General features: G+C 41.1%; 1 protein-coding gene across 5 annotated transcripts in view; it reads right to left on the bottom strand.

Moving 5' to 3' along the window:
* Positions 1-12,656, bottom strand: part of ULK4 (unc-51 like kinase 4) — a 529,164-nt gene that overhangs the window by 295,813 nt on the left and 220,695 nt on the right. For all 5 annotated transcript variants that reach the window (XM_061195276.1, XM_061195278.1, XM_061195279.1 and 2 more), the window contains one exon: positions 12,564-12,656. In XM_061195276.1, the coding sequence (XP_061051259.1) occupies positions 12,564-12,656 (93 nt within the window). The remainder of the gene's footprint in view (positions 1-12,563) is intronic.

The raw sequence follows: 12,656 nt of genomic DNA, 5'->3' as shown, positions 1-12,656 counted from the left end.
CTAGACTCTTGCACTAAAAGAACTGTGGTATGTGAGCAGTACTATCTTCCCAGTGCTTTCATGTCATCTCTACAATGGCCACAGAGTCTGCAGAACAGTCTCTGGCTCTGTCTAGGGGCACACGAAGCCTAGGGCTCTTGACAGTGAAAAGCTGAGGAGGAGATGACCAGGGACCTACGGGCTGCACACACTGCCCACCACTCCAAGGTTCCATCAAGCTGCACCAGGGAAGACATGGAGAATCACAGGCCCAAACTGTGTCTCAAATGCTTAAGTCTGAGCAAGTAATGAGCAGGTGATAAAATATGGCCAAGGGCATAGTACACCTGAGATTTAACCAACATTCTATGGTTAGATATGTTTCTAGGCAGAAGATATCCACTCTAGATAGAAGACCCAGGCTAAAAAACACCTCTAAGCAGGGTTCCAGAGAGGACTGAGCTCTGTCCTACCTGAAAGAGCTAAGAATGAATAGTAATTCTGAACATGCTTAAACAGTTTAATAAGGGAAATATAACGCATTTTCCATAGGGAAAATGTCTTAATAATTTTTTAAAAGGCAAGTATAAAAAGAGGAACGCATAAAAAATAATGACCACAATAACCACAGTAATAGTTACCATTTTACTCTCTATCTGAAAGTAGGAAACGAAGGATAGTAACAAATGGCAACAGCCCCAAACAGAAATATGTAAACAACATTGAGGCTCTAGTACAGTTACTATCGTTTTTATAAATAGTCTAAAAATAGGAATACAGAACATAGTTTCCAGTTATCCAAATAAGAATTCAATACCTTGACCACTCAATTCAATGACCTCATCACTTCCAAACTCTTTTCTAATCCCCCCTCGGGCACCCAGTTTCTAGACAGTTTTATGACTACTAATTGCACCACTTCAAAAGTCTCACTTTCAAGCATCCCAGAGGCAGAGCATCACTTCCTAACTTCCCGGCTCAATTACCCCTGTGCCCGTGCACTGGATTCTAACACCTCTCCCTCAGGGAGCATTGCAGGGGCTACCCCCCTAGGAGGCAAGGATATCAGTCTAGCAAGGCACTGCTCACCCTGTTGCTTCATCAGTTTTACCCTTCCTATGAGATCAAGGGTTGGGAAATTGTTCCAGTTAAGGACCAGAAGTAAATACTCTTGGCTTTGCAGGTCATGCAGTCTCTTTCAAAACTACCTAGCTCTGCCGCTGTAGCACAAAAGCAGCCACAAACAATAAATAAATGAATCAGTGTGGCTGTGTTCTGATAACATTTTGTTTACAAAAGCAGGTGCACTGGACTTGGCCCCTAAGCTGTAGTTTACCAGCCTCTGCACTAGATCATCCTCATCAACATAGAAACATCACTACAACATTCAGAACAAACGAAGAAATTGCTTTGATCCCGTATCTCCCTCCAGCTCCCCATTTTCCAGCTCTGCTTTATAGCAAAACTCTCTTTAGAACTACTGATGTTCCCTGTCTCCACCGCATCATTCCCTTCTCAGTGAACTCCACCAGGCTTTTGCCCCTGAATGCCACTAAAAATAACCCCTAAGAAATCACTCCTCTTGCCAACTCTAATGGTTAATTCTCCATCCTCATCTTACCGACATTCGCAGCAGCATCCGACACTGTTGTTATTCCCCTCATCCGAAAGTCGCAGAAAATCAGAGGCTTGCTTCTTTAATAATGAAGCTAGCATTAATGCAGCTCGTCACCTCAATCTTATATGTTGTCACCTTCCCAAAGAAGCTCTTAACCACCCTCTTGAAAACAGCTGACCCCAGCCCATCACTCTCCATTCTCTAACGCCGCTTTACTGTTCTGTACACCACTTACATCACTAGCTGAAATCATGGGGTTTTTTTAATTGATTTCCTTGTTTATTGTCTATTACCCCCATGCATTCATAAGCTCCATGAAAATCAGGACTGTGTATGTTTTGTCCAACTCAGAGAACACAACTATTTGTGAGGTGACTCAGTGAATGAATAAATAATACTAACTTTTCCTGTAGGTAGAAAAATATCAAAGCTGATTCTGCCCTGAAGTTCCATAATTCTACAATGGAAATGAACTGTAAAACTTCAAGAGACTTTGTGAAGAAGAGCAAAGAAACAAATGAACTTTCTTGTGGGCAAGTAAGGAACTACTTCAAGAGAAAATGTTAGGTGGCATTCTGTTAAAAATCCCTTAACATCTATTTAAATACAGAAGGAAGGAACTGTGAATTATTGTTGATTGTAGCCCCCAAAACGCCAGGGACTGCTCTGACCAAAGACTTCAACTAAATGCTGGCTTCCAACACGACAAGTGAGTGGCTCAAGCCCAGGCACCATGTGACCAAAGACACATCAGCATGTTGGGCTCTTGGCCAGGCCCTGGTTGCCACTCCATAAGGAAAGTTGTCACTGGTCCCATGCGAGTCAGAGGAGGATAACTGGTGAGTAAGCCTCCAGCATACAGGGTTGCTATGGGAATACAGATTCAAGAGATTAAGTTGTTTCTAAGGACTGAGATAAACAGTCTCAATGGACCCAACTGATCCCCATACAGTAAGGTTAGGCAATAAAGTGTGTACCAAGTCACCAAGTACTTAGGGGAAATCTCTGTGATGATGAACAAGATAATAGAAGAAAATAAGCAGAAGTATTACTACCACTTGCACCAGGAAAAACTCACATAAGAGTTTTTTATTTCCTGAAAAGATTAAAAAAAAAAACGTCAAAAGAGATTTGGATCAATTACTATTGATCTTCCTCACAAATCACTAAGGAAAACAGAACACCTTGGATCAAACTCCTAAGGCTTTAGATTGGTGTCCTTCCATAATTCTATCAGAATACTGGGATGGATGGAGAGAATTAATTTAATACCTACTCCATGAGCGCTTACGTAAAGACTTACGTTAGTTCCTGTAGGAGACAGGATGCTGTGTTATATCATAATTAACATAATAAGGAAGGATTTCAACCCTGTAAGTGTGGTTTAAGTCATGAGCAGAGGAGGGCTCAAAATCCAGGAGAGTGAGGGAAGGCACAGGTCAGCAACCAGGATATTACTAACCAGAAATGTGCCAAGAGCTGCCTCAATGGTAAAAATAAAGAGAGAGGAGCGCCAGAACCTAATGATGATGGCAGAGGGAAACAAAGGAGAATCATGCATGTGCTATTATCAGATCCACATGACACTGAAGACAAGTATGTTGAGGAACTGGACCACTCTTACAAGTAAATATGACACAAAGAAACTTAAAACAATCCTATTTCAAAATCCACTGTGATATTCACTTGGGTGTCTTTTAAAATGTGGCTCTGCTGGATATACAAACAACAGTGGACTAGGAGGTCTAGATCCGAAACCTGACCTTCTTCGACTTGACTATGGCGTCTGGGGCACACAAATTCCCTCTGGCGCCTCACTTTCCTCAAGTGTAAAATGAAGACATCGGCCCAGGATACTAATCATGTCTTTTTATTCTGTATTTTTGATTCTTTGACATCTTAAGATCTTACTAACTCTGGGGGGAAGGCCCCTCCCAGGGCCAGACAGTTCCCAGAGACAGCAAACTACTCTCCTTTGAGCTTGCCTTTCCTATGCAAGCCAACCAAACCCCCAACAGCCTCCTTTATATGGAGCTCTTAAACTCCAGGCCACTGTTTCCCTGCCCTGATCATCCCAGGGCCAGGTACCAGCTAAGTAGAGATAAACCCCACACCTCAGAGCCCACTGAAATTATTCAAGCAGCCAATCCTAAGCCTGCTCACCCACTCTTACCCTTGTAAACTACAACAAAGGCTCTGGCCCACATTTTCCTCTTCCTTCCTCTGCCTCCTGACTGCCTCTGTTGCTTCCCCACGTGGCTGCCCGTGGCGTGGTGTGCTCCCTCCTCTCGGAATCTGTGAGTGTAACACACCCTCTCTGAGGGCAGTCATCTCCTGGTGTGTTGATCTCAGCGATCAAGAGTAGCTTTTTGTTAATGTACATTTTAATGATTTCCCCAAAGTCCCATATAGTGCTAACGTTCTAATATTTCTCTATTCTCATGAATAAAGACAAAAAAGTTGTACTCCTTCAGTTCAGCAGTCAGGAAACATGCTCTGAAAAGGGCTAGAAAGTCTATTTTTAGGCTTTGCCAGACACAAGGTCTCTATGCCTCAAATTCGTCTGTGTGGGTAGGCTGCACAACTCTTTAACAGCATAACCACCACTCTTACCTCGCAGGCCCTGGCCCTGTGGGCCAGAGCTTGTGAATCTCTGTTTTAGACAACCTGGGAAAGCCTACAGATAAGGATGCCTTGTGAAACACAAAAAGCTTTACTGAACCCCTACTTGGATTTACCAGCACTCTATTGTACACGACTGGGGAACCACTACTTTTAAAGGTGTACAATAACCTCTAAGTGGTTGCCTTGTAAATGTCACACCAAAAAAGTAATCTGAAACCATCCACTTCTGACCCCGAAATAGCCGCTAAGTATTCATGTAACCATGAATTCACATCTGTGTTGAAAGAAAACAATGAGAAAAGATTCCTTTGTTGAAATAAGCATCCTGTCTAAAGTCCAGGGGTCACAAACTCAACAGGGTCACAAATCAAAAAATCGTTTACAAGGAAAGCAGACAGACATCCTAATACATGTACATACACTCCAGATTTCCCTACAACCAGACAATATAACATAAACACATCCATCTATAAAATCTTCCATAAGAATGTAAGGTATATTTTACTTTCAAAAAATAGTTAACAACAGTGGGAGATCTATCAAGATGGCGGAGGAGGAGGATGTGGACCTCAACTTCCCCCACAAACACATCAAAAATACACCCACGTGAGGAACAATTCTCACTGAAAACTAACTGGAAACTGGCAAAAAAAGACTTCCGTACAACTAAGGCTGGAATAAAGATCCACAAGTAATTGGGTAGGAAGGGAAGAAAAGCGATCAGGCTGGGACCTGTGCCACTGGGAGGGAGCTCAGAGGAAAGGGGAAGATACACGGGTGGAGACCCGCCCTGGGGAGGGAGTGCTGTGAGCCACAGATTGGGCCCCAACCCTGGGGTCCTACACAGGGGAGATGAACCCCCTTGGCTGGCTGGAGGACCACTGGGACCAACAGGAGGGCTGTGGGAAGCCTGGACTCCACGCCTGCACAAGTGCATGCTGGCTTGTCCCCGAGGCAGGATGGAGAGCGCAAACTGAGGACTGCTCTAGGGGAGTGAGCGGCTGTGAGGGACAAAGGGGACTTGGACTCACTGTGTCTGAGCAGAGCAAGGGAAACAACTGCTGGTGCCTCTGCAGGAGGCGCACTGCGGACAGCTCTGTCTGCAGCTGACATGAGCCAAAAGCCCCCACGGGACCCCTTGCTTCAGCACTGCCCCCCTCTGGGGCAAGGGGCAAGGGTCCCAGGGCAAGGAGCAGGGAAGGCACACGCTTAAAGGCAAAGAGCCAGCTCGGGCCCGACTGTCAGGGCCTCTGCTCTACAACCTGGGATCAGACCCTGCCCCTGTTAGGTGGTGATGGCCACTGAGCAGAGGGGTGGTCCCACCTCACGCCTGGCGCCAGGTCTAGCCCCTCCATCTCCAGCTCCACCCCTACCTAGGAGAGAGCTGCCAGCACACACTGAGGAATGACGTGACTTGGGTCCACGCCAAATCCAGATCTCCCACGAAAGGCACTGGGCACACCCAGTCTACACAGGGACGCTCCCATATAAGGACAACACTTCACGACAGCAACCTGTAAGTGTTTCACCTAAATTTACAAAGGCAGAGTAAGTTAAGCAAAATGAAAAGGCAGAGAAACGGGTCTCAATTGAAAGAGCGAAAGAAAACCCTCTTGTTTGCACGTTGTAATCACCTGGTGAGCTTCAAAAACTACTGATGTCTATGTCCAGCCTTAGAGACTGTGATTTAATTGGCCTGGGATATGGCCTGGGTTTTAGACTTTTTATAAGATCCCCAGATGCTATTATGTACCCTGTGATGAAGCAATTCCACTTCTCATTATTTAACTTATCCATATATACACACACATGTGATGAATAATTAATTAATTATTAATTGTAGCCTTGTTTTATAATAGCAACAGATTAGGAAAACAAAAATGTTCACCAAAAGGTGACTTGTTAAATAAATATGGAATATTCATAAAATGTAATACTATGTATCTGTTTTTTAAAAAAAGTACAGATGGTATGTGAACTATATCTCAATAAAGCTGTTATACACATTTTTGAAAAGAAGTACAGAATGGTGCAGTCGACATACTACCATATATGTGAAAGATAATATACATACACACACAAACTGCTCAAAGGGTGGCTATCTCCTGGGGTGAAAATATGCTTTTCTATGTAAACTCTTTCAAATACTGAAATTTGAAATGTGTTATGTATTAACTCTTAAAAAATAAATTTTAAAAATTAAAATGAAACTTAAAATCAGTCTGGTCATATCATTCTCCAGGCAGACAGAATTTTTATAAGCTAACATTCAAAGGGGCATGAGGGAACATTTTGGAATGATGGAAATACTCTATCTTGATAGTGGTGATGGTTGCACAATTGTGTACGTTTCTCAAAACTCAGAGAACTGCATACCTAAAATGAGTGAATCTTACTCTATGTAAGCTTATACTTCAGTAAACCTGACTTTAAAAAAAATTTTTTAAAGCTTACATGACAACCAGACCTTGTGAACAATGCTAGTAGGAATGTAAATTGGTACAACCGATTTGGAAAACTGCTTGGAAGTATCTACTGGATCTAGGCAAGCACAAGCTCTGTGAGCCAGTATTTCCATTCTAGAATGGATACACAACGGAGAAACATACATGGATTCACCACTTGTAGCATACAAAGTAACAGCCATGGTCATGCTACTCACGACAGCAAAAAAAAAATAGGAATACTGCAGACACTGTTAGAAGTAAAACGGATTCGTGGCCTGTAATGTATTTGTGCAATGGAAAGCCAGGCAGGAGGTGTTTCAGTTTGAAGGGTGGCATTGCCAAGACCAAGGACTGATGGCAAAGAACATGAGCAAAAAGCAAAATGCAAATGGTCCTTAACCATAAAAAGAAATATTCAACTTCACTCATGAAAAGGAAAATGCAAATTAAAATTACAATGAAATAACCTCTCATCACCCTGGCAAAGTTCCAAAGTTTAACAACAAATTCTGATAGCAAGGTTGTAGGGGGCCAGGCATCCTCAAACATGTCCTTTGGAGATGCAAAATGGTAAAGTCCCCACCATAGGGCAATATGGCTGAACCTGAAAACAAATTTTAAGTGCATTTATCCTTTGATACACAAATACCATATCTAGGGATTTATCCTGTAAGACGTAGATGCATACATACAAAATGAAGTATGAACATAAGATTATCCATTCTTTGCTCTATCACTAGATTAGAAAGAACTCAAGTCTATCCATTAGACATTAATGAGACAAAGTACGGTATATCTATACAATGGAAGAGTTTATAACTGTAAAACACAACATGGAAGCTCTCTATGTATTGACATAGAAACAATATTGGGGAAAAAAGTCATAGGGTAGAAAAACATACATAATATGCTATTTGTGTGTGAAAGGGAGAAATGAGAAAATACACAGTCACATTAGTTTGCCTTTGGACATAAAAGAAATAAAGCAGTCAGCCGTAAGGGATATAATGGGAAGATGAGGAAAGATCACAGTGGACAGAGGAAGGAACAGGTCTTCTCGGTATTATCTTTTTATATTGTTTTTTCCCCCCAAATAGAAATGTATTACCCATTTCAAAATGTTGGACTTAAAATTCATTTTTGAAAAAAAAGAAAATCCAGTTAGGGAAATAAAAAACTTCCTTTCCCCCACCCCCCTTCAAGGTATATGAATGGATTTTGCAAAATGCACACAGGTTGCTAGGGCCTGTGGGATCTAGAACCTCCCTTTAGAAGGGGTGGGGGGGAAGAGAGCAGGTGGGTGGTAATAGGCCTTTAATGCTTTGCTCTTGACCTCTGGAGCCTCAGCCAAAATCGACATGGGACAACTCTCATTTTAATATCCTGTTTCAAGAGAAAAGGCAAACAGAAGAGAACAGTGAATACAGAAAGAGACCCTACAAAAGGCAAAGCGGTATTTAAATGGAGTTTGGGGGTGATAAACAATTTCAGTTTACAAAATTATTAGGATATCTTTGTAGAGCAGTATTCAAAACGTATCTTGCCCTTTCAAACCCTTGCACAGTTGTGTTTATTATAGCTATAACGTAATTTAATTTTAAAACCATTTTTCTCATTTTAAAACTTATTTGCCTAGGCAGAAATCTTTGTGTATATATGAGTTTTTCTCTTGAACAGATACGTAGAAGTAGAACTGACGGTTGAAGGCTATGGACCTTTTACAATTGAATTTAGTGAATAAATATTAAGAGGTTCGAGTTTATCAGTAGATAGGTGAATGCAAAATGAAATGAAATCCCATTTTCATCCGTAAGTTTGGCAAAGATATTGCCAAGAGTGTGAATAAATACTGATACGAAAAGATCTTCAAATAATTTTGATAAATGAAAAGGTAAATTTCAGAAAAACACACACCCAATGATACTATCTATGATTTTTTTAAAAACTGACCACCACACAGCGAAGCTATTTAAATTCAGTATATACATACTGAATTTAAATAGCTCCCAAAAAAGTTCAGGAAGGACACCCACCAAAATAATAACAAGTATTAGCCCTGGGGGAGAGACCTGTGCAGCAGTGGTGGGGAATGAGGAAGCCCAGGGGACCTCGTGATTACAGTGTTGGAATTTAATACAAAGACAATATATTCAAGTATTAATTATGCAAGGAAAACAAAGAAAAAAGTTTATAAAAATTAATCCATTGAATTCTGCTTGTAAACTAAAAAAATATAAACTGACTTCTAAACCTAGTGTCTAACCATTTTAAAATAAAAAAGTTATAGGTCATCAGTTATCTGTTTCCACCTCACTAGGTTTTTTTCCCTCAATATGAGGAAATTCAGATGAATTTAATAAAGAGTTGGCAAGAAGAGAAAGTAGCCTGGAAAACATGCCACATGAATGAGCAAGAGTCAACATAAAAAAAAGGAAACGCAATCTGTTCAATCTAATGAGAGGATAAAATCAGTATACAATATTCCCACTTGGTATCAAAGGTCCAGAAAAGAAACAACTATCTGAATTTGGCTTTAACTCCTAACACAGATTCACTCTTTAGACATAAATTTCTTCTGTAGGAATAGAGAATGGTGCCTTCTGAGTGAGAAATTTGGAAGGCTCATTGGACAGACTTTTAAAAGACTACAGAAACACAGGATTCAGAATTGCCAACAATATAAAGGGTTAAGTGCTCCCCAAAGTCTTTTACAACGTGGCACAGGGAGTACAGGGTAATATTTATATGTCACTCTCTGGAAACAAATGAGGCTGCTCACAGCAGAAGGACATAGGCCTGAGAGCTGTGACAGGCCCCACACGGTGGCTGACCTGAAGACCCAGAGCACCAGGGCAGCCCTGCGACTGGGTCATGGCATACCCCAGGCCCTGGCACACCCCTTGCGAAGGTTGTCTTAGGTCAGCCTTTCACTCAATACAGATACTCTACAAATAGCCTTTCTTGTTCAGCACTAACAATATGATGCTGGCTCATCACTATGCAGGACTTGTAAACATAAGACCAGGTGAAATCCAGGTGGTTGGGACTGTATGATTTAGTTCTCTGAGAAAGATCAAAGGGAAACTCTACAGGTGCACTGCACCTACAGGTACAGGATCCAATCCCAAAAGGTCCTCACACATCACCCATACAACCAAAACTAGGCTTCTTGTTTGAAAGCAACAACTCTTCTCTTGCCTTTCTGCAGAGCTGGGTGGTCTCTGACAAACCCTTCTTTGCAAGAGTGAAGCAGCTGCCGCTACCCTAGGCAACTAGCACTAAAAAATTTGGTATCATCACAGGTAGTGTCTTCAATAAAGACAAAAAGCTCTCCACTACTCAATGAAAGTATGTCAACTAAAAAAAAAAAAAAAAAATTAAGGACTTAACTGTTGGCGCACTGGTTAAGAATCCGCCTGCCAATGCAGGGGACGCGGGTTTGAGCCCTAGTCAGGGAAGATCCCACATGCCACGGAGCAACGAAGCCCGTGCGCCACAACTACTGAGCCTGCACTCTAGAGCCCATGAGCCACAACTACTGAGCCCACGTGCCACAACTACTGAATCCTGCGCACCTAGAGCCCATGCTCCGCAACAAGAGAAGCCACCACAATGAGAAGCCCGCACACCGCAACAAAGAGTAGCCCCCGTTAGCCGCGACTAGAGAAAGCCCACACGCAACAACAAAGACCCGATGCAGCCAAAAATAAATAAATAAATTTATTTTTAAAAAAACATTAATTCTTAAAAAAAAAAAGCAGAAAAATTATAGTCTATAAATACTACAGAGATTTAATAAACAATTGTTCAGTACAATGAGGCGAGAACTGACTTTTTAAAAGTATATGTGTTTATTTTTGTGTGTGGTGTTAGGGAGTGTTCTAATTTCATTCTTTTACATGTAGCTGTCCAGCTTTCCCAGCACCACTTATTGAAGAGGCTGTCTTTTCTCCATTGTATATTCTTGCCTCCTTTGTCACAGATTAGGTGACCATATGTGCGTGGGTTTATCTCTGGGCTTTCTATCCTGTTCCATTGATCTATATTTCTGTTTTTGTGCCAGTACCATACTGTCTTGATTACCGTAGCTTTGTAGTATAGTCTGAAGTCAGGGAGCCTGATTCCCCCAGATCCATTTTTCTTTCTCAAGATTGCTTTGGCTACTCAGGGTCTTTTGTGTTTCCACACAAATTGTGAAACTTTTTGTTCTAGTTCTGTGAAAAATGGCATTGGTAGTTTGATAGGGATTGCACTGAATCTGTAGATTGCTTTGGGCAGTAGAGTCATTTACACAAAAATAAACTCAAAATGGATTAGTCTAAATGTAAGGTCAGACACTATAAAACTCTTAGAGGAAAACATAGGCAGAACACTCTTTGCCATAAATCACAGCAAGATCCTTTTTGACCCACCTCCCAGAGAAACAGAAATAAAAACAAAAATAAACAAATGGGACCTAATGAAACTTAAAAGCTTTTGCACAGCAAAGGAAACCATAAACAGGACGAAAAGACAACCCTCAGAATGGGAGAAAATATTTGCAAATGAATCAACGGACACAGGAGTAATCTCCAAAATATACAAGCAGCTCATGCAGCTCAATATCAAAAAAACAAACAACCCAATCCAAAAATGGGCAGAAGACCTAAATAGACATTTCTCCAAAGAAGATATACAGATTGCCAACAAACACATGAAAGGATGCTCAACATCACTAATCATTGGAGAAATGCAAATCAAAACTACAATGAGGTATCACCTCACACCGGTCAGAATGGCCATCATCAAAAAATCTACAAACAATAAATGCTGGAGAGGGTGTGGAGAAAAGGGAACCCTCTTGCACTGTTGGTGGGAATGTAAATTGATACAGCCACTATGGAGAACAGTATGGAGGTTCCTTAAAAAACTAAAAATAGAACTACCATACGACCCAGCAATCCCACTACTGGGCATATACCCTGAGAAAACCATAATTCAAAAAGAGTCATGTACCATAATGTTCATTGCAGCTCTATTTACAATAGTCAGGACATGAAAGCAACCTAAGTGTCCATCGACAGATGAATGGATAAAGAAGATGTGGCACATATATACAATGGAATATTACTCAGCCATAAAAGGAAACGAAATCGGGTTATTTGTAGTGAGGTGGATGGACCTAGAGACTGTCATACAGAGTGAAGTAAGTCAGAAAGAGAAAAACAAATACCATATGCTAACACATATATATGGAATCTAAAAAAAAAAAAAAAATGGTTCTGACGAACCTAGGGGCAGCACAGGAATAAAGACGCAGACGTAGAGAATGGACTTGAAGACACGGGGAGGGGGAAGGGTAAGCTGGGACAAAGTGAGAGAGTAGCATTGACATATCTACACTACCAAATGTAAAATAGATAGCTAGTGGGAAGCAGCCGCATAGCACAGGGAGACCAGCTCGGTGCTTTGTGACCACCTAGAGGGGTGGGATAGGGAGGGTGGGAGGGAGACGCAAGAGGGAGGGGATATGGGGATATATGTATACATATAGCTGATTCACTTTGTTATACAGCAGAAACTAACACAACATTGTAAAGCAATTATACTCCAATAAAGATGTTAAAAAGAATAAAAGTATTATGTGTTAGTATTTTCTCTTTAAAGAATTTATAATTTTAAAGCATTATGAATTCCACAGTATTTAAACTCTAATAAAGAATAAAAATATGAGAACATGACCCAAAACACCATAGATGACAGATACTACAAACCATAAAACATGAAAATTTACCACTGTGGTAACTCCAACATTAGCCTTGTAGAATCTCATCATCTTTAACAACATTTTCAGAACACAGAAAATTCACTTTCTAGATGAGAAACAAAGAAAAGAAAATTTGAAGTGACAGTACCTGGTAAAAGTTGGGTTGTGTTCAGTCATGGCAACTAGCAGCTTCAGAGCATACGCTGGTACGGGGTCAGGCTCCGTGAGGATGTGCTCGTAC

Source organism: Eubalaena glacialis, chromosome 7 (genome assembly GCF_028564815.1).
Source record: "Eubalaena glacialis isolate mEubGla1 chromosome 7, mEubGla1.1.hap2.+ XY, whole genome shotgun sequence".
Classification (NCBI taxonomy): domain Eukaryota; kingdom Metazoa; phylum Chordata; class Mammalia; order Artiodactyla; family Balaenidae; genus Eubalaena; species Eubalaena glacialis.
Note: the sequence above shows the minus strand (reverse complement) of the source record. Positions and strands in the feature narration are given on the sequence as shown.